The 23,157-nt window shown below is 41.6% G+C and overlaps 1 protein-coding gene across 3 annotated transcripts in view; it reads left to right on the top strand.

Annotated features, from left to right (window-relative positions):
* The first annotated feature begins 4,254 nt into the window (after positions 1-4,254).
* Positions 4,255-23,157, top strand: part of POPDC1 (popeye domain cAMP effector 1) — a 30,284-nt gene continuing 11,381 nt past the window's right edge. For 2 of the 3 annotated variants that reach the window (XM_084513200.1, XM_084513201.1), the window contains exons 1-5: positions 9,133-9,366; positions 10,730-10,854; positions 17,687-17,874; positions 18,802-18,910; positions 20,872-21,039. In XM_084513200.1, the coding sequence (XP_084369326.1) occupies positions 9,144-9,366; positions 10,730-10,854; positions 17,687-17,874; positions 18,802-18,910; positions 20,872-21,039 (813 nt within the window). In that variant the 5' untranslated portion in view covers positions 9,133-9,143. Of the gene's footprint in view, positions 4,415-9,132; positions 9,367-10,729; positions 10,855-17,686; positions 17,875-18,801; positions 18,911-20,871; positions 21,040-23,157 lie in introns of those variants that run through there. The other variant, XM_084513199.1, reaches the window with a different exon arrangement.

Here is a 23,157-nt window from a genome sequence, read left to right as displayed (position 1 = left end):
TTGGGTGTTTATTATCTTTTGAGGTTTATGCTCAAAACAGGATGCATTTCGAAGACTCCTGTTTAGGACTGCTAGTCTGAACAAGTGCATCAAATGCTCCTGCCTGATATTTGAGCTACAGCAACGTGTTTCTGTGCAGTTGGACCAAACCTGTGCATTCCAGGTTTGCTTTGTGCTTTTGATCTTTCGTTCCTAGTATTTATTTTAGCTTACTTTCTTCCCAAGTATCAGTGATTATGCATTTTGTCCCCACTCTTGCTCTCATCTCATCATATCTTTTTGTAAAGATAAATGTAACCTTAAAAAAGCTATCTCATGCCCATTCTCAGTTCTTCTGAGCTAATCTATTTACTTTTTCTTCCCCCTCAGAGCGTGGAGTATTTTCATTCTCAAATCCTACATACTTTCTCTGTCATTTGTTTAAATAAAGCAGTAGACTCATCTTCTGTCTCCCCTCACTTCCTCTTTTTCCTTCTTCCTTGAGTACTTGTTAACTTTTTAAATATTTTTCTTTCCTTTTTCTTTTTACTTTTTTTGATTTCTGTCAATCCTTCTGGACATGTTAAGCACTTCTCATCTAATTTTTTTTTGTCTTGAAATAAAATTGTAAATACTTACCAATAATGATAATTAAAAAGATCCTAGAAAACCAGTTTTTAATGATGCATAGATACAAAGTGATGGAAATTCAAGCCTAGCCTTCATTTCTCGAAACCAGCCACTGGCACAGCTAAAAAGGACTAATATTGCAACAAAACATTAATTGCAATTGTACCAACACCAAAAAGTATGCTCGCAGTTATGCCCCACCAACGTTTGCAATTCCTTTGGTTTATTCGGGCAGCCAGACAGTATAACACATTCCCACACACCTCCGCTGTGATCTGTGGCAAAGACAGCTGTACCTGAGGATTTGCACAGACACCTCTGCATTGTCACGTCCCTCAGGACTGGGTGCCCAGCTCGGGAACTGCTGCATTGCTTCACGGATGCCTTGTGGTAAATAGCAGTAGCAGCTTGCCTCCTGGACACACGATGTGCTCGGACCTAGTAGTCCCAGTATTCCCAGTATCCCTCTATTTCCAGAACCAGGGAGATCCCTTTGGGATGGACCCCCTGCCCTTCCCCGCTGCCCTGAGCAGTGACAGGTGCACTGTGATACATGATAAGTTTTTATAGCAGGTCTCCTTTTATTTTTTTGGTCATCGTGTGATTCAGGCAGCCAAAGTGTAGCATAGCAGGCTCTGCAGTCATCAGGCTGAGAAAATGCACTTCTGAGCAGACCATAGGCTTGTCTACATTCACTGAAATTGTTCCCTGAGCAACTTAAATACAAATTAAACTGTCCACATCACACATAATTGAGGAACAGGGATAACTGCTAAACGTGACTAAATAAATTGTTTACAGTGTATAGTTTGGATAACCTCGAGAGCAAACAGTTTCACTCTGCCCTTGTACCTCATGACCGTGTACCCTTTGGATAAATGTCGACGACAACCTGTGCATCTGCTAAAACTTGGATACTTTGACAGATGGTTTTAGAAAACACTTGGATCCTGGCTGACAGGTTTGCAGCTATCGATTACTGTACTGTCAGTCAGACACTCGAAAGCCCACGGCTCACAGAAAGAAAGCCCTTGTTGTGGAAAGAGGAGACACCCTCACTGCAGGCGTGCCATGGGAACCACGGCCAGACTATGCTGTGATGCATCAGAAAGTGACTGTCAGAGGGGATGGGGTAAAGATGTGCCAGAATGTGTTTGCTCCTCCTATATATTATATAAGAAGCCCTCCAGAATATTGAAGAGTTGAGAGAGTATTTATCATTCAAAACCCCTTCAATATAAACTTCCCTGTAATAAAATGTAATTCTCAAGGATGCTTTCAGAGAAAACCCAAATCAATAATTTTTCTGTGAAAATGTGTGCAATATTTCAGTCACATGGCATGTAATTTCAGCGTCTGTAATGGGATTTGTCTCACTGAAATGTGGTAGTTCTGAACTACACATCCAGGCTTCCTCCAGCCACCACACACGGCCAGCGTATTTCACCCCCCTTCAGACGGTTGTCAAACATACACATACAGGATTAATTATTTCCTGAGTGAGCCCCCCTGCATGCTCTGTAGGGGGAATTTTTTCCATCTAAACACCAGGCAGCACTTCTGTGCTGTGCGGTGATGGAGCGCAGGCATGGGTTGCCCACAGAGGCTGTGGGGTTTCCCCCTTGGAGATCCTCAACAGCCACCACGTGGGCCTGGGCAAGCAGCTCTGGGTGTCCCTGCTTGAGCAGGGGGGGATTGGAGCAGATGACCTCCAGAAGTCCCTGCCCACCTCAGCCCTTCTGTGATTCTGTGACTTAAAAAATTAGTTTAGAGCAGAGATCTCTGGGTTTGCAGATGCTGGGGACGTTTCCCGAAACTATAAATGGAAACGTTTCATAGATCTTGCCATTGTCTCAAAATAGCTGTGTCAGCTTGGCACATCTGGGATCCAGAGCTACAGCAGCTAGGTATACAAAGCATTTGTTCTCTTTAGTGAAAAAACTTTGCCTAAAAAAGGCCGTGGAATTGGAGGCGCTCATTCAGAAGAGGCAGAGCTCTTGCGATCTTCGAAGAAGCTACTCAACAGCCTGTGTAGCAAAAAACCTTGCTGCACTGAGCCCAGGCACAGAAGTGGGAATTTCGGCTCCCACCTCTGCTCCTGGCCTCACGCAGGACCTCTGCCGAGCTGCATTGCCCTGTGTATAAGCACATCTTGGTCTCCTTACAATGTGTAAGAAACAGCCAAGCCCCAGGGTTCACTTACACTGTCGCAGATCACAAAGCAGAGCAATGGAGATAAGGCACAAAACAGCGTAACTTGCAACCCCCATTTGACATTGTCTGCTGTGGGCCATTACTGGGGAAGATAACTAAACAACTGGAGAAAGTACATAAGCTATCAAGCTAACAGCAAAAGAGAGAAACACAACAGAGGGAAAGTTTGCATCACTGAGCAGCTGTAATGCCAGCGCTTAGACCCGTCTCTACTAATTCAATGCATCAATCCAACACACACCTAAAAATCGATCTGGCTGTGTGAAGGCAACCCCTCATACGTGGGGAGCACATAGTTTTTATGTCTGGCCTCTGTCAGGTTAATTTATATTTGCAGTCTTTGATGAAGATGTGCTTTATTGACATAGACAGGAGGTTAAAACAACTCTTTGTGCCTTCACAGTGGTTTAACAGTTGAACATTGAAGAGATTTAAACCACATTCTCCTACGGCACGTGAGACCTTGGCTTGAGAATAAACTTGGAAGAGCTCATTCTGCTCAAAGAATGTTATCTGTGCTATCTCTATAACCATACTGACAGTCATATAGAGATCCGTATGTAACTATGTAGATACCCGTATAGAGATCCACTTTATGGATATCCCCGAACAGCCACCGCTCATCACCGTGCCCCCCCCAAACCCTGTTGGGAAGTGCGAGAAGCCTGAAGATGCTATAAAAGGCACAACCAGCGCAGCAAAATGCATCTCCAACGCGTATCACCCAGTAACGTGACAGAAAATGCTTATGTGTCACTGTAGGTTTGTAGAGCAGCTCTCTGACGGGCTGCTCGGGGCTGTTTTGGGAGGCATCGGAAGGCACTGCAGCCCCTCATTTTGGTCACTTTGTCAGCTCCCCATGGGGACGGGCTTGGGATGCCCATGGCCAACACCCTGCAAACGAAGACCCTGCCCTGCCGTAGCGGCGGTGCGGTGGGACAGTCTCGCCGTCCACCCGCCGACAGACGGAGCGTGCCGTGCCCTGCCCCGCTGCCTGCCACAGCCGCCGGCGACCAGGCGGCCGCGGCAGGTGCCAAGCTGGCCCCGGGCTCGCCATGTAGGGGAATCGCCGCCGGCCGCGCGTTTCGGGGGGAATGGGGCGCTGCTAATTTTATCCGCCCCGCCGCCGGCCGGCCCCACCGCCTCCCTCCCTGCCGCTCGCTGCCGCCCCTTCCCTTCAGCCCGTCCCCCAGCGCCCCCCGTGCCCGCAGCCGGGAGCCCCTCGGCGGGGGGACCCCGCAGCCCCCCGGGCCCGCCGGGAGGCGCCTGCGCGCTGCGGCCGCTCGCTGCCGGCCCCGCGCCTGGCGCCGCCCGCAGCCCGGCGGCGGCCGCTGCCTATTTTAGTCACAGCGCCGGGACGGGGCCGCCGCGGGGCCGGGGGCCGGGGGCCGGGACGGGACCGGATCGGATCGGATCGGATCGGATCGGATCGGATCGGATCGGATCGGATCGGATCGGATCGGATCGGCCGGGACGGCGCCTGCCGCCGGGGGCTGCGGGGAGAGACCCCCCCTCTGGCCGCCCCGTCTGGCCCGTCCCGAACCGGCCGCGAGACTTTGCCGAGGGCGCCCGGCAGGGGGCACGGGGACAGGTAAGGGGCCGGGCAGCGGGCACCGGGCACCGGCACCGGCACCGGCACCGGGTCCGGGTCCGGGGTCGGGTTGGGGAGCGGCTCCGCGCCCGCCTGCCCCGGGCACCGCGTGTCCCCCTCGGGTCGGGTCGCTCGGTGGCTTGGTAGTACTGAAATTGACACTAAAAAGCCCTCTGTAGTGCTTATAAATAAAAACAAAACAAAACAAATATATTTATATTATATATATATTCTTCGTCTTCCAAGCTGTGCTGGTGTGGTGGCGCATTCGCTGGGGACACCGCCTTGGAGATGTCCCTTTTTGGGGTGAAAGGGACGGCTTGTGTGATTTATTTTTTTTTACTATTCCAGTTTTTAATGGTGGGTTAAAACCCGGCTTCCTAGGCAAGGGTTATAAGAAGCAGGGCTGCAGGGTGACAGCTGCGGTCGCAGCCCTCGGCGGGCTCTTTGTGCGCGGCGCAACCCAAGCAGGGCGCGAGCAAACGCAGCCAACACGTTCCCAGCTCCATCCCGCGTTCCCGGTGTTACCACCTTGAGCCTACGCAAGAGTGGTTGTCACTGGATGGATATTTTTGTTAACTAAACGGGACAAAAATACTGCTAAATTTTGGGTAACATGAGGGTGACAAATTTGTGTCATCGCCAACACGTTTAATAGAAATGAACTCTCCCCAAAGAGCGTACTGAAATCCACCTTTTCTTATATCACTTTCCCATCCACTTCATTATAAAAAGGAAACTGGTAACTTACCCTGTAATTAACTTAATTGTGCTAGCACTTTTAGTTGTCTTCAGCTCACAAAGGCACAGAAGTCATTATTGATTGTCGAGACTCTCTATGCAGTTTTTGTGCTAGGAGACCATAGAAAAGCAGTTCAAGAGCTGCAGGTATGATAAAAAAAATGTTGAGCTTGGCTATTTCTTTAGACTCATAAAGCCCATCTACGTAAATGAGCTTGCAATGACTGTAAACGTGGACAAACATACTTGCACGAAGCTCTAAGAAGCTGACTTTAATAATGCTGATCAGTAAAGTTGTGGGATACAAATACTCTCAAGAAAGTGAGTGACAATATGAGTTGGATGCTCTGCGCTGTCCCATATCAGCTTGGCAAGCCTGTTCTCATAGTGCAACACAGTGCTTAAATCTTTTCTGTTACGTCTACGATTTGTGAACATTGTGCACGTATCCACAAACCACCCTTATTTTGAAGGCATCTGTGTGTGTGACCGTCCGGGGACTAAATACTTCTGGGAATGGCTTTCAAAAGTTTGGTCTCGTGTGAAGATGTCCTGAGCAAAGGAAAATCCTAGAGTAAACCCACCTCAGGTGTTCCTTTATGTTCTGAGAATTTGGATTTTCAGACCTAAAAGCACAATGTCTTACACACCTTAACATGCACACAAGAAGTTGTTAATAGGCTTTCTTGCTAACTGTACTAACTTCTGTGGATTTAATACTAATTTAATACTACGCAGTCACTGCATGTTTTCAATATTCTTTTTTTTTTTTTCCGGACAACCAGATTGCTTGAGTCAGCTGAATTTTCAAACTCTTACTTTAGTAAATCTAAATCCACATGGAGGAAAATTTACAGGATATTTAAGGTATTCCTTTAATTATTTGTCATATGGTCCATAAAGCTTACATTTCACTTGATGCTATTTCCACTATTTTTCCAAATGATTTGACTGTACTATTTGTATTTTGAACTTACATGTTAAAATATATGCCCCTTTAAAATCCTACACTGTATTCTTAGCAGAAGTAACCCTACATAAAAGTTTTAAAGGTGTGATTCTGTATTTCCAATTTTAAATTTTGGTATTCTGCAGTTCACCTGTTGAACAGCAGATTTTTTGCTAATACTTCAATATTAGTTGACAACAGTAAAAGTTAAGGCTAAAGAATTGGATCCAAAAGCTCCAGAGTTGGATATTTGATTTCCTGGTGTTATCTGTGGATAGCATTTTAGGGTAGAGCTTGTAGCTGTGTGTGCTGGATTTTTGTTGATTCTCAAACAAGCTCACTAATTGAAATTCCTCCGTAAGAGCCAGTGTCACAGTCTGTCCTCGTGTCGTCCTGCAGATAGGGTAAGTCTATTTCTGCCAGCTTTAAAATACCACCTCGAAGTTCTGCAGCTTTCCGACATTCCCCAGTGTGGCAGGGGTGCTGCGATGTCTCTAAGTAGTAAGTTAACATCAAATGTAATTATATGAAGACTTGAAGGTATTAAAGCTTATAAAAATTGGATGTGTGTAGATTTAGCTTCCTAGGTTATAATTTGGGCAACTAAGCAGGTGGCACAGATTTTGGAGAGTACCGACCATCCTGTTGTTGCGACTATGGATGCTATATTGTCAAAGCTGCTAAGTGATAGGTCAACATGTGTTGGAGAAACACCTTTCCTTATGCCAATTCTTGGCCAGCGGGATCAGCACCTGTGGTTTACGGGGAGTTTCAGGTTGGCTGGACTGGGAGAAGAGCGATTGCCACGTGCCATACAGTTGGCAGGTCTGGTTGGGTTTCCAGTCTTCAAATGTGTGACGCTTTATGGCCAGGTGTTAGAAGAGTAAGGTAGCCTCTGTTCTCATGGACGCACTACAAAATTTGGCTGGGAAAAAAGCGAGCATCTGGAAAGCTTTGTGGATTCGTAATCAGATGCAGCTGAAATTCCTCCTGGCGCACTCTCGCACTGGCAGTGTGAACGGTTGGGGTCCGACAGCAGAGCTGCTCTCATGACCTGTTGCTAAACTTCATGTGCAGGAGCTGAAGAGGGGTAGGAGCAGGTGTGGATGGTGTGTGTTTAATAACTGCACTGTGAATTTGCTTGGGCATCCAGGGTATGGGTAGCAATTTGGTGTTAAATTTGTTTACACCTTTTTGAATGACTAACGTAGGAATCAAAGGAGGAAAACAAGCTCTTAAGAACAGAAATAAGAGAATTATGTTTTTTTGGTTAAAAATTAGATATTATTTTTCTTTGAAAACCATTTCACTCCAGGGACTGTACACTATGTCCTTGGTAGTGTTTGATCCTGCAAAATGTCTCTGTGTACTCTGTCGTGTGCCTTATCTGTGACAGGCTCTGGGCTTCTGAGAGGAGCTGCAAGAGGGCTGAGTTCTTTCAGCCTGATCAGAAATCTCCCTGATTTCTTTCTTCCCGCTGCTTTCAAAAGGGATTTCAAGCAGTTAATTTCATGGTTAATTTCTGGTTAATTTCAGGAATTGTCCAGCTTGCATGAGTCCTGTACACAAGTTGATTGGGGGGAAATAATAAAAAGAGCGGATGGAGCTGAGGCAACACAAGCACTCGCAAGTGTCAGAAAGATGCTGAGTGTGTTCCCGTCGGCAGGAAGCGTGGGGTGCATTGACCGTGTCCTGCAAGTCTGCTCAGCAGCTGAGTTACGTGGCACACGAGGTGGGGACAGGCACCGTCTCTACAGAATTTATTTGAACACAAATCCCACCATGTTAGGCATTATAGAGTCTATCTGCTCAGTGATACAGGCATGTGTTTCCTTAGTGAGAGTCAAGCACGGCTCCGTATCAGCTCTCCTGCTGCAGCAGCAGGGGATCACACGTACTTTGCTGGAAGCAGCCTATCTAGAGGTGGTAGTATTATTCCAGCTGGAAACTGGTCCATGTTCAGAAGACCCCCTGGACTACTTGTAACACTGAGTTCCTTACGGGGACTGGCTTCTAAGATATTAAAGGTAGTGTCCTGAATCCTCCCCCATTCTCTTTGCAGTTTAATAGGGTGTTTTTTGCTTTCTTTGGGGAAGATGTTTGCCCACAGAAATCATCTTTTAATTGGTGCAAAAAGAAAATACGCTGTAATTATCATTGCTATTAAAACAAAGCCTATGTATTTTCAGATTGGGAATCAGATTTTTTTAACTGTCTCATTTGCTCCAGGATTTCCACAAACAACCAGAGGTTTTGCAAGCTTGCTTATGCTAGGTAGACCAAGTGCTTTCCCTGAAAAACTAGCAACTTCGTCAAAACTTAGCACTCTGGCTGTCTCCGCTTCTGATTTGGTAGCATCTGATCAACTGGGAGGAGAAAGAGTAATATTTATTTACCGTTCTCAAAAGAGATTTGCTGGGTGGTGGTGGTTTTTTGTTTGCTTTTCCTTTTCGCTTGTGTGGTTGGCTTTTTTAATCAACCAGACAGCATTGTTCCTCCTTGAGGACCTTCCACTCCTTATTTAGAAGAACAGCTTTGTGTGTCCTAACGGAGGCTTACGCTACAAAAGCCTTTCTTTTTTTTTTTTTTTTTTTTTACTTTCAGTTCTTACGTAGGTTGTTAAGTTCTCTTACTTACTTACTTAGCCTAAGACCACGGGCTCATTCAATAAGTGGGAAACCAAAATATGGTTGTTATTTGTGTAGAACTAGGAGGAATACTCTGGATGTTTTACTGAGCAACCAAAGTTATAGTAGCTAGCATTCAAACGTTGTTGTTTGCTGTTTGCATACAGTCCGAATTTTGAAGTATAGAATGCTTCAAGCCTAACATTTAGGCAAAAAAGAGATAGCAAAGTATTACTGAACTAGGTCTAGCTTGCCCTCTTGAAGCATTTGAAGATTTTTGCCTGAATGATAATGAAAAACAAGTTATAGAAAGAGAGAAAAAAAAAATAAATCCATGCTTGTGTCTAATACATTTTGGTTTAACGCGTGGTCTTCTTTTTCTTCTCTCTGTCTCCTTGCAGGGGTCTTCAAGATGAACACTACAGCGATTAGCCCACTCACTGTTACTCCACTAGGTTTTATTCCAGACATAAAAAATGCCACCCTTGTGCCTTTCAATGAGACTGCATGTGAAAACTGGAAAGAGATTCATCATCTTGTTTTCCATGTGGCAAATATTTGCTTTGCGGTTGGACTTGTTATTCCAACTACTCTGAATTTTCATATGATTTTCCTGCGGGGCCTGCTCACCATAGGTAGGTGAGCATGCTTGAGTATTTTCTACATGAGAATGCTTTGTATAATAGCAGGAATCTATTTTATGATAAAACTTTGATGGTTGAGTTTACCCATTCATTTTGCCCTTTTTATAGCAATTATAGGATAGTTTATCAAAACAGACTGCAGTAATGACCAAGGGTCTCAGTATTGTAAAACCTTTTGTCTGTGTAGCTCTCATTTAAAAACAATGGGACTTCTGCACAATCCGAGCATGCCAATTTGGACTGTAGGTCATCTTGCATTTTGAGCAAATAGGGAATCAGAATTCATCAAACTGAGGTGGAAGCTGGAAGCAAATGTACTCTGTGGGCAGCAGGAGGTCTGGTTCTGATGGATCTGTGTCTTTTGCATTGATAACCACACAGTGTTACTCCTCTTCAGTACCTCCAGGTCTAGTGTCCTCCTATTCATCTTAGGCTAAATTAGCAGCAGATCAAGAGTGATCACATGTTGATTTTTCTGATCCATATGTACGTGCTGCCTCACCTGTCAGACAAAGACAGAATATTGAGCTCATATTCAGCATTGTCTTCAGGGAGAAAAGAGGAAAGGGAAAATGTATCTGTGACATCTACAGGCACCTTTATTGGACATGGCTGAATTTGGCCAGTTGGTTTACATTTATCTGAGAGGGACTCACTGATGCATAACCTATCATTTGATAAGTACTGTCTTTGTAGGCTAAAAATAGTATCCCTAATCATACAGCATAATTTATCTTGTAAAGCAGTTGTCACTATTCAAAGTAAAGTAACTAAAAAAGAGTAAGCATTTGAAATTTTCTCTTTGAAGAGAATTCTGGTTCCTGCTGTGACTTTGTCAAAATGCACTCATGACACGCTTCCTTTAAATTGTCAAAAATATCCATGTATAACTTCAGGAGGTTTTTGTGCAACTACTGCTCACTAGGTAGATATGATTGTCACTGATATGGACAACGAGTATTTGTTTCTATGCTGCTGTTTGTCTAATTAATGCAATACAAGTAATCAAGTTTTGTGAGCTACCATTTCTACAGCATTTTAGTAACAGACCATCATGGGCAGCGCCTTCCTGCTTTCCCTAGTCCTGACCTGAATTCGTGTTGCTCCAGTATTGTAGTCCTGTGCAACAGGACTGCAGTCGGCTGTCAGTCTGTTCCTAGTGCCTGTTGGTAGCATTGCAGTGATTAGCTCCTGCTACCTTTGCATGCATTGATCCACAGAGCCTAAGTGTAATAAAGCTTGTAGAATATATTGCTTCCGAGTGTAATTGCACGCAGTGGACAAAATCTTGATGGCTTTATAAGAATGTGTTTATTGGTCAGTGAAAGTTAACTTCCTTTTTTAATTTTTGCAGGATGTGCATTGTTCATCATTTGGGCTACCCTGTACCGTTGTGCCTTGGACATAATGATCTGGAATTCTGTATTTTTGGTTGTCAACCTTTTACATTTCATATACCTAGTGTATAAGAGAAGACCGGTATGTATAACAGCGAAATTGCATGAGCACTCTGGTAAGATGCAAGAAAAAGGACGTTCCTACCATGCTTGCTGTACAAACCTATCAATAAATTCCGCAGGGGTTATTTTGAACTAAGCCAGCTACTTCAGTAAGGATGCAGACCATGAGTATGCTCTTAGCTCAGTCAGATTCAGTACATAAATATTTTCCTGAAATCCATATTCTCGAAAAGTGATTTGACTTTAGAAGTTACTGGTTTTGTCTGTAGTTTTGGTAGTAAGGAAAGGGTTATGGGATTTCTTTGCAGAGACCGGCTTGGGTTCTGTATGTGTTTCAGTCTTTTTCTCATTTTCCCCACCCTCCCACCCATAAACGAGTGTGCATAGTCATTTAAATTTTTCTATCTCGGAGAATAATCTTCCCAGTTAAAGAGTGAGGTCCTCTTTTGTTCGTATTTAGAACAATTTTCATTACGTTTATATGTCATCATCAAGATAGATGACGAAACTGCACTGTATTTCTGCTACTCAGCCATCACCATGCTGTCCAGTGCACCACACAAAGTAACACTAAAAGAGAAAGGACTGTAGGTCGTGGCTGTAACTTTCCTCTCCATTTCTGTACAACTTTCCCACTAGGTGTGGAACTAAAACAGAATGAAGGTGCTCAGAACTCAGACTGTATACCGTACAAATGTGGTGCAAGACCACAACTGTTCTTATACAGAATAAACCATAATTCTTGTCAGAGAACATTGGGAGAAACAGACAGATAGACTTTTGTGTACATCTTCAAAAAATGCTGTGCAAGTTAAGGATTTCAATAAATAGAACAAGTTGTCAGTAGAAGAATTAAAGTAAATGACAAAAAATGAGAGATGGTAGAAGGGCTGAAATCTTTACCAGTACGGCTAAAAACAGCTGCAGAACAAACTTTGACAGTCCACAGGTACTTGCAGACTTAGGCAACCACACCATTTGAAAAGAGGCTAAAGATTAAATTCTGTCTTGGACAGTGAGAGTTTTTAAAGTTGTGTTAACAAGTGACAGATAGTAAGTAGTTGAAATCAGCTGTATTTAAAATGGTTTCCTGCGTGTATATGCAAACTCTACACATTCCACCATGATCCAAATGTGGTTTTCCACCAATTCCATGACCAAAGAAAGTGACATGGTGGAATTTTAAGTTTGCTCTTTCTTGTTTGGACACGTGAAACCCTTCTGGCATGTCTATATATGTATATCGTAGGAAATCATTTAACCCTGATCTTTGTAGATGTGTACACTCATCTTTCAAAATACTTCTTGTAGTGGTGAAGCTTGCAACACTTAGTTGAGATAGATGCCTATACAGTTGCATACTCCAGATCTCAACCAGATCCAGGGAACAAAAGTGGGGAGCTTGAAGAAACGGTCTTCCCTATGAAAACTTTCTAGCTGCTCTTTCTGCTGGGACTGGAATTACTACAGGAAGAGCATTCTTAAAACAAATGTCAGTTCTGTTGACTTTAAGAATGAATGACTACATCTTGACATTCTCTATAATCCTGGACAGAGAACAAATTAAAATCTTGAAACCACCACCACTGATGCCTTTACTAAATCTCTCTTTCCCTCAATCTTATTCAATATTAAACTGCTTTCTAAAGACAGAAATGTTCAGGCAACAAAAATGTTAAAATGTAGGAGGAATATCAACTATTTGTAACTGGGAAGTGCTCTACACAGGCATCAGCTGCGTTCTTATGTAGTCTCTGTCACATACTGACACTGAAATATTACATAGTTCAGGACATAAGCACTTCCAGAAATGAAAGGCATCTGAGAGGAAGCAGATTACACTTGAGTCTAACAATTAAGAGCACTTTCAAAGAGTACAAATAATGTGTTGTGGCTTCTACTTATGAGACAATAAGTTTACCTTATGAAAGAGGAATGAAGAACTGGAGTCATCTTGTCTCGCTTTGACAGACTCATAGAATGGCTCAGGTTGGAAGGGACCTCAAAGATCATCTAATTCCAACCCTCCTGCCATAGGCAGGGATGCCACACACTAGACCAGGTTGCTCAGGGCCTCATCCAACCTGGCCTTGAACACCTCCAGGGATTGGGCATCCAGAACCTCTCTGGGCAACCTGTGCTAGAGAGGTTGTGGATGTGGACTCAGAGAGGCCTCACCACCCTCTGAGTGAAGAATTTCCTCCTAACCTCTAATCTAAATCTCACCTCTTTTAGTTTAAAATTATTCCCCTTTGTCCTGCCATTGACTGAACAAAAAATTGCTCTCCATCTTTTTTATAAGCCTCCTTCAAGTATTGAAAACCTGCAATAAGGTCACCCCAGAGTCTTCTTCAGGCTGAACATCTCCAGCTCTCTCAGCCCTTCTTCCATAGGAGAGGTGCTCCGGCCCTCTGATCATCTTTGCTTTCCTCCCCTGGACCTGCTCTAACAGACTCACATCCTTCTTGTGCTGGGGGCCCCAGACCTGGACACAGGATTCCAAGTGGGGCCTCAGAAGGGCTGAGCAGAAGGGGACAATCATGTCTCTCAGCTTGCTGGCCACTCCTCTGTTGATGCAGCCCAGGATGCAGTTGGCCTTCTGGGCTGCAAGCATGCACTGCTGGCTCATGGCAAGCTTTTTGTCCGCCAGAACCCCCAAGTCTTTCTCTGCAAGACTCTCAATGAGTTCTTCTCCCATTCAGTGCTCATGTCTGGGATTGCCCCAATCCAAGTACAGCACCTTGCACTTGGACTTGTTGAGCCTTATTAGGTTCACATGGGCCCACTGCTCCAGCTTGTCCAGGTCCGTCTGGATGGCATCCCTTCCTTCTGTCACATCAACCACACCACTCAGCTTGGTGTCATATGCAAACTTGCTGAGGGTACGCTGAAGCCCACTGTCTATGTTGTTGATAAGGATATTAAACAGTACCAGTCCCAGGGTTATACATCTGGTTTAAACTAGTTTGTCCGGTGTCACTCAAGCCACCTACCTAGTTCCTGTTGAAGGTGTGATATTGCCATCTGTCTCCAGTGACTAGAGAACAAGCATGCACAACCATTGCTAACTACTAACCTACCTTTATATACTCACAGTTAGGTGAGATGCATTTCATTGCGGCTTTCTAGCAGTATGAGGAAAAAAATTCACTTCATGCTAATCTAAATTGTACCACAAATGAGAACTGGAGTCCAGAGTCTGGTTTTCAAAATATTTTTATTCCTGCCACTGTAAGAGTGGTCTGGGTCCTCAGCATCTCTGAAAACTAGGCTCTAAATTCTTAGTAAATTGTGTGAATTTAAATAGTGGAAAGTACATGGAAGCAGGGTAGTATCCCAAGCAATGTATAAATTGCCTTTTTACAGGCTATGAACAGCAAGATTATTGGAAGAAATGATGCCTGGTAGTCACATATGTCTTTTTAGCTCTCATACAGATTCTGTTTACTACGAACTTTCAGGCTGTTTTTTTAGTGTTTTTCTATAAAAAGCTAGAGGATGCAAAAAAAAAAAAAAAAAAAAAGAAGTTAGAAACAGATTTTGAATTAGATTTTCTGTCTGCATCTATTATATTGCCCATCACAAAATCAATTTTATTTAGTCATCCTCACAAATCACATTTTTAAGGAAATAAAAGAATGGAAGATAATTACAAGTTAGCCATATTACAAAATGAATAATTGATATTTTCAGTTAAATATTTATTTTATTAAACATGGCATGCTAAGTAACAGTGAATTTCTTTTCTGACCAAAAGATTATTTCTGCAGTTTTGACTCCTTGGAGCTTTACAGATTTGGCTTTTCCAGTCTGAGTGGAAGCTGAAAGAGTCTAATCAGTGTCTCTACAGAGCTCTGACTCGGAGCTTTGGCAGGATCCCAAAATATTTCAACCATTGCTGAACAAAACATTACACCTACCCATATGGCTCATTTGGAATATGACCCACAGGCATGACTGGAGAAAGAGTCAACTGTGCTTGCAGAGGGTGAATAGTCTGTTACAAGGAGGGCTATCCAAAGTGTATCTACAGTGTCCAACCTGATCGGTCTTTAGGAAAGTAGTTGCGGCTGTTTTCTTTCCTAAGTATTAAACACACAAGGGAGATCATGAAATCTGAATTATGTGCTAGTTAAGGGAGTGAATTAGCACTCTAGGGCCAAGTTATCTCCTCATGTCCTTATTGTTTTGAATTCAGGAGTCTTGGGAGCTACCTGTATGTTTATCAGGGAAAGGAATTTCTCTCTCTTCGACTTGCAGTGCTCATGGATAGAAAGAGGTACAAGTTAAATTGGTATGGGTCCTAAAAATGAGTGAGTTCCTGGAAAAGCTATGGACCAAACAAATTGCCCAACTTCACATGTATATGGAACATATTTTGAAATCAAACAATTCAGGGCAATCCCCAACACAAGAGACATAGACATAGTGGAGGGAGCCCAACAAAGGGCCACGATCATGAAGGGACCAGAGCATCTCTCCTATGAGGCTGAGAGAGCTGGGACTGTTCAGCCTGGAGAAGAGGAAGTTCAAGTGGGATCGTGTCAATGTGTATAAATACCTAAAGGGAGGTTGCAAACATGCAAAGATGACAATGCCAGGCTCTTTTCAGTGGTGCCCAGTGATGGAACAACAGGCAACAGGCACATACTGAAACCTGAACATAAGGAAACACTTTTTACTGTGCAAATGATGGAGCACTGGCACAGGTTGCCCAGAAAAGTGGTGGGGTCTCCATCCTTGGCAATGTTCGGAATCTGTCTGCACGAGATACTGGGCAATGTTACTCTTCGTGGCCCTGCTTGAGCAGAGGCTTGGACACGATGACCTCCAGAGGTCCCTTCCAAGCTCAATTATTCTGTGACTTTATTGATCATCTTGTCTGAACATTTGCATTCCAGCCCTCCTCTTCTCAGTCCTGTGGCAGAGATATTATAGGAGAAGGGAGACAAGTAACAAAATCCTGCCAAAGCAATGTAATAGAATGATCCATTTAAATGTTTTGAGGAGACAGTAAGTCACAGTTGATGGAGGTATACGTATGGACAGATCAAAAAAGTTAAACAAAAATAGAATATTTTAATATTGTTGTGGGTGGCAAATGTACACAAGGTTCACAGTAATTTCAGCTATGTATAAGCAAAAGAAAGTTCTCAGGAGCTCTCAGAAGAATTTTTTGTATTAAGCCCTTGGAAATAGGTATTGGTGTCTGTTTTTCAAGGCCACATAGAAATCTCTGCAGTTTATAAACTTGCTTCCACTTTCCATATTTTGAGGATGTTTGGGTGAAAAGTGAAGACTGCAGGTTTGGGATGCTCTTGTTGAGCTTTTATAGAAAAATAAAGGCTGCAAAGACCATCCTGAAAGGTTATGAAATTATAATGTCAAGGTCACATAAGCAGCCTTATCTCTTCCTGTGCAGAAATTTAATAAGTAGCTGTATCCTGTTTCTCTGGGATTAACCCACCATCTCTTCTTGATTGTCAGTTCTAAAGTGATTCCCATGGAGTTCAGTGGCCCATCTGTGGGATGGATGGCATCCAGTGATTGACCTTGTGGGTGATAAGCTTCAAATATGGTTCCATAAGTCTGGAAAGTTTCTGCTTCAGCTCAATTTGTTCTAGATTTAAATAAAAAACATATAAACCTTAATGAATTTTCCAAAGACCTCTGTTACGCTTGATTCACTATTCAGCACTCATATGTAATTCTATGAAGAACAGCTCAGGGAGGATTTTTGGTACGGAATACATAGGTTTTGTAGGAGTTAAAGACTATTATTTTAACCCTAAAATAGTCTTCTGGGGAGGAAATAGTATATACTTGACAGTTGGAAGCTCTCATGGGCCTCAGTCAACCGAGGGCCTCCCACGATCATTTTGGACCCCTTCCACCTCCAACCACAGGGTGCTCAGAAGCTTCTCAGTCGGCACTGTTGGCTACCATCAGCTGAAAAGTGACTCCTGGACTCCTGTGCTGCTTTATTCTATCTTTCCCTTTTTCTAATATTAAAAAAATAAATAAATAGAAAAATGCATAAACTTGGAATATTCTCATTTGTTGAAGTGGTGACTCATTTTCTTCTTTTTCTACCTTTTTTCTTTGTTGCTTTTCCATTTTTCTTTTCTATGTATACATTATTTTTTCATGATCTGTTGCTCATTCTTCTAATTTGTTTGTTCAAGCTGCCTCTGCTTTAGGGGAGGCCAGGACTCTGTCTCATTCCCTGCTGCCTTCATTCAGGAAAGATCTCCAGGCTTGGGATTTCAGCCAGCTTCCTTTCCCTCATTACCGCTGCCTGAGTTTGGGTGGGCTCCTAGATGTGGGATGTTCAGCTGGCATTGCTTTTTTCCTCCCTCATCGCACGTGGTTTCAATATGATGGGTTTGTTTTTCAGGACTCATAGTCCTGCTTTTCTACTGCAAGTCAGCCAAGAAGCTAAGGGATGAGAGGCTCCCAGGAGAGTCTGAGAGATGGCCAGAATGTGTTGTGGATATGGTGTGAAAAATGCAGGCAACCTCATTTTTTTTTCTGTGTAATTCTCATCCAAGTTCTATTCCCTGTTAGATGAAAAGAAGTCTCAAAAGACTCCTTGTGTCTGATTTACCATGCCACTTGCAGAGAACAGCATACTAAAGCACCACATTGCCAGCCTGGCTGGTTCTAGCTAAGGCTTTGGCCACCCTGCCATAGGCATCATTGTGGATAGATGTCACACATTGGCTTCTTCTTTTCTTGTTTAAACATATGAAAGACAAAGATATTACTCAGATTTAACAGCTAAAGCATGCATGCAGTCTTTTTTAACCAGTCTGTCTCTGTATTTATGTTTATTTGTGTTTGCATTCTAGATCAAGATAGAGAAGGAGCTCAGTAGCCTCTACAAGAGAATGTTCGAACCACTCCATGTGCCTCCAGAGCTGTTCCAGAGATTAACTGGGCAATTTTGCAACATTCAGACTTTAAAGACAGGTCAAGCTTATGCTGCAGAGGATAAAACATCAGTTGATGATAGGCTGAGCATCTTGCTGAAGGGGAAGTAGGTGCTATAAAGCTTGGGAATGGTCTTATGTATTGTGTGGTGGTTGAATTCATTAAAAAGTTGTTTGGTTGCTTGCTAGTTTTGTAAATGTTACTGTTTCTTGCATGCTGTGGTCTATAGCCACATAGCCTCTAGCCATAGGCTATTTTCTGACACTATTTTCAAATGACAGTGATGTGTCCTACTGAAAATACATTGTGCATCAATGTGTGTGTACAGCCATATTGATTTTAATGGAAATTATATTCATACAATACCACAGAAAGTGTCTTCCAGAACAAGCAAGAAGTTTGTTCCGGTTTTGGATATTTTCGTTATCCTTAGTCTTATCTTCCGTGCATTCTTTGGGTTTAATGTTAAAAAACATTGTTCATGAGGGAGGGGAAGACTAACTCTCCAGCTGACTGTAAACCAAGAGGCCTATTGAAACTGGGTCAAGTGCACTGCCCAGACCTGGCTCACAAACCCAGATGAGAAGGTAAAATAAATTCCCATGGCCAGGCTGTAATCTTGAAGGTCTTGCTAAGTTCTGGCCAATATTTTAACCAGTCTTTGTAGATGGCAACAGTGGCATCAGGTTTCATGGTTTTCTTTGACTCTGAAGTCATTATCTGCTCATCACTGTGAAGCTAGTTATCTAAAGGAAGCCTGATTCTGGTGTGACTGTGGAGTCATTACCCTTCAGACCTTTTCCCTTTTGAAAATCAGTGTTTTGAGGCTACATACCGCATCAGGCAACCAGAATTGGAATCAGAGGAGATTCAGGCAGAAAACAGGTTGGTTCTTTGGCTGAAACTCCAGAATAAATATATATTTTAGCCTGTTACTTTCCGCATTACCATTGTCAATAATCATATTCAAATGATATCAAATAAATTGACCTCTGTGATTTTAAAGTGATATTTTGTACATTTTTATTTCCAGAATGAAGGTCTCTTATCGAGGGCATTTTCTGCATAATATTTACCCCTGTGCCTTTATAGATTCACCTGAATTTCGATCAACTCAGATGAACCGGGGTGAGAAATTCCAGGTACACTTTGGTTTAAGTCATATGCTGCCTTTCTAGTACTGGTGTTTAGTGATGGCCCATATCAAGAAAAACTTTTTTGAATGAAATGCTGCAAAACAGTATTATGATGGTGTTTACTGAATAGTTTGTCCTTTGATATTCTGTTCTCCCTTTTTACTGTTCGCAAGTTTATTTTGTATTAAAATATCATTCAGGAGAAATTATTTAAGAGAGAGCTTTACTGGAGAAAAAGATGATGCAAGCAGTCCCTTCACTAGTTCAAAAACCAGAAAAAGAAAATTAATTACAGTAAAGTTTGGTGTTACTAAAATGAAAGATTTGTAAAATGCAGGAACTAATAGTTTGAAATTGGTATTTATCTAAAGGTGTTAAATGCTTCTATCATCTTGAAAATTGTTAAAGCAGCATTAACTGAAGGTGATCATACTGCTTAGAATTAAAATATTCATATGGGAGCAGTAAGGATATATATCTTTAGTGGTTTAATTATGCTAGTACATTAATGAATATCTTATAGCTTGTAGTAAAAAATACTATTACTAGAGAAGGTGTTTTTTTTCACATACTATTGAAATCACTGTTTTGCTGCCTCTTACTTTATACTCTTTAACAGTGTCTATGTAGTAATTACTGGACTGTGGCTGGACTGGATACATCCCCGCTGATACCATGGCAGAAAGGGAGGGAGAAGAGTAATGCGGAATGTAAAGTCAGTGACTGATGTAACATGTTCCAGTCAAATACTAGGCTTAATGCCAGAGGGAGATACTTGTCGAGATGTATTCATTTCACGGCAGCAAGGGCTGCAGACCACTTGGTACAATCTATTTCTCTCATAAATGGCTAGATATGAATCAGTTCTGCCAAAGGGAAAAAACTCAAAGCTGTGCCTGCCTGAAAAATTATTGCAGTCTAGTGCAGTACACATCCTTCACTCGTGAGATTTGCTAGCTGTTTGCCATTTCGGCGTGCTGCAATATAAATGTTCTCGGGAGTGCCATCAAAGTAGGATGTGAATTTCGTCTTAGGGACTCCATCTGCTGGCAATGCTGACAAGTTCCTCCCAAGCTTGTATTTCTCTGCCTGTTTACTTTACTGTTATCAGACAGTTAAGTTAAAACCTGAGTATATCTGACAGTTTTCCTTAGACTTTCTATTTTCTCTTAGGCTTTATATATTTTTTATTTGTTTTAAGGAGGCAAAGTTAGTCTGTGATAGTACAGTGCACCTCTTTTCTTCCTAGATGACTGACTTCATCTTGTAAAACATGCTGCAGTATCACAGGGCTTATTTCTGTGTGGCACTGCCCTCCACTGGCACAACTGTACAAATCTGATGAGTTGTTTATAAATGCTACAGCCTGCCTAGAGAGGGTGTAAACTAGGCTGCAGCTATCAACAGCAAAATTGTCAATAACTAAGCAAAGAGGTCCCTGGTTCACGTGCTAGAAGGTAGTGCTTGTAAGATCAAAAGGTCTGACAAGGAAGAAAGAGAGATTAAACTTTTTTTTTTTTTTTTTTTTTTTTTTAATCTCCTTTTTAAAACTCTTTCATTGAAACTTTTGGATTACACCAATTCTTCCTGCTTGGTCACAGTGATATGAACTAAAACCAAGAAATGTGTAGGCCTGTTGGGATGTGAGAAGTGTCATCAACACAGGACTGACTTTGCATGTAAATCTCCTGTAACATAAATACTTAAAGTTTTAGAACTTAGCAGAGATTTCCCCTTCATATTATTTCCCACCAGACTTTCAGCAAATCAAACTGGTCGTGCTTATATGTTAAAAATATGATGATAATAAACATGTGAGCTGTTTTAAATTTGTAAATATCATGTTCTAAGGGACAACAAAAAGTGTAATGGATTTAAGAATTATTTTAAATAGAGGCACAAATAAAATGGTAACACTTACTTGCAGGCAAAAGAGAAGAGCTAATTCTGAGTATGTGTTTTCTCAGGTCACCATTGTCGCAGATGATAATTGCAAGTTCCTGTGCTGGTCCAGAGAAAGGCTGACTTATTTTCTGGAATCTGAACCATTTCTTTATGAGATCTTTAAGTATCTTATTGGCAAAGATATTACAAATAAACTGTATTCATTGAATGACCCAACCTTAAATGACAAGGTAAGCAACTGAAGTTTCATTTAGGAATTTTCCTGCCTTACACAAATGTATTGTTACTTCAAGTTTAAATCATCTTAAAGCACCTTTTTTATATCTGCTGCTATCAGCTGTTGGATTCATACTCATATTGCCTTTTAGTGCCAAAATATGAGTCAGTGCAACATTTTTGTCAGCATCAATACTGAGGTTGATGTTAGCACAGCAATGTGCAAGAAAGATGAATAACAGATTCTCAGCTGATTGGCTACTGCCAACTGGCAGACGTGGTGAGCAGTAGCTAAAAAGGTGCTTCTTCTAGGATATCATTTCTAACTAATAAATGTGTACCTTTGTACAGAGAAGCTTCAGGGTATTTTAGAAGAATTCACTTGTTGTGATCAGACTGCTGGGTAACACTGATTGCCAAAATGAGTAATTTCAACATGTGCTTGAGTGTTGCCAATATGAGAAAAAAAGGCAGTGTTGAATTGATACAGTATAATCAGTGGAAGAAGGCATGAAATCCATATAAATACCTGTGCTAAGAAGTCTGAAAATAATTCATTCTGTGTGACATTTTCAGCTGTAATTACATTCTTTGCATGTAGAGGGAGAATGCTTTAGGTGTCATGGTAAGTGGTCTGGACATAGCCATGGATATATTGATTATCTTGTTTTACTTTCATTTTGTCTCCTTCCTTAGTTACAGGGCTTTTCAAGATTTGGAAGGTATGCCACTCAGCTGCTAGTAGTAATTTTTCTATTCTTTATATAGTAATTTATTTGAAGAACTTTCACCATCATTTATGAAAAGCTTAGGATATTTATAATACAGTATTTTCATATTCTGCCTTTGCTGACTTAACTCACACTAACTGAGAGCAAAAATCCTTTTTGTCAGATTGCCCATAAATACAAAGAGATTAAATAGTTAATTCTTCAAAGTTGTGAATTTACTGGAAAAAGATCCAAAAAGAATGACTGCCACTGCTACCATACAAATTACATAGTATGCTTCACTTGTAAGGTATTTATGGTTAATTAGACATTGTAAGTTTTCCCAATTTTCTACTGGTTATAAGGAGAGGAAGAAAAAGAATTGTCGGAGAACAATTTTATGGCAGTAAAGCACTGCTTATTCTGCCCTCTGGTCAATGACATAGGGGATTACAGTGGTCAGTGACACTGAGGATTACCCTGTCTTGCAATTAGATCATCAAAACTATTTCAGATCACTGTTTTCATTGATCATCTGAGGTTGTGAGTCTTACTAGTGCAATAAACTAAAAGTGATGTAGCAGGAATATGCCATCTATGAAGTACATCTTACAACATATGTGGTTAATACTTTTCTTCTTTTTTTTTTTTTTTTAAAAAAAAAGGGTAAGAATGACAGAGTACAAAGATGTACTGTATTAAAAACAAAACAAAACAAAAAAACTGTATAGACAGTAAGTCATTTCTGAACTATGGCATCTGGAAGGAACACCTAGCAGCATGCCTTCTTTTTGTGCTAAGAATTGCATTCAGCAGGCATCTCCTGGGGGACAGTTGTTTTCTACATACCTTTTTTTTTTCCCTCTTTTTTTCCTCTTCTTTTATTTTTTTCTTGACTTTTTCCTCTTTTCTGCTTTCTTCCTATTTTATTTTATTTTATTTTATTTTATTTTATTTTATTTTATTTTAATTTTCTCTCTTCTTGTCTTCCTTCTTTCTTTCATTCCCTTCTTTTATTTTCTTACATGTGGGTGACTCTAGGCACATTGAGGTATTTTTATTGTGCATAGCATACAAACTCATCTGCAACACACTTATGCTGCTGACTTGTGCTGCACAGTAGAACTTCAGCACTAGTGTCAGTATTCTCTGGTAATACCACATGGAATACTCACTGTTGTAAGGTCTAAATTGTTGGTTTTTTTTTTTTTTTTTTTTTTTTTTTTTTTTAAGTAAAAAGTCCTTATCATACCTTCAAAATGTTAAAAACAACAACAGGAAGGTGGATAGACTTTAACAGAGTCCAGCTACCAAAATCTGGCAGAAGAGAATTGCTGAATTAAATATGTTAGAAAATTGATTTGCTGGGACACTGCAACTTCACCTCATAAGGAGTTCATGCTGTCCTCCAAAAAGTCTGAA

Source organism: Aythya ferina, assembly GCF_964211825.1.
Source record: "Aythya ferina genome assembly, chromosome: 3".
Taxonomy (NCBI): Eukaryota; Metazoa; Chordata; class Aves; order Anseriformes; family Anatidae; genus Aythya; species Aythya ferina.
The sequence above is the reverse complement of the archived record's forward strand: the minus strand, read 5'-3'. Positions and strand labels throughout refer to the sequence as shown.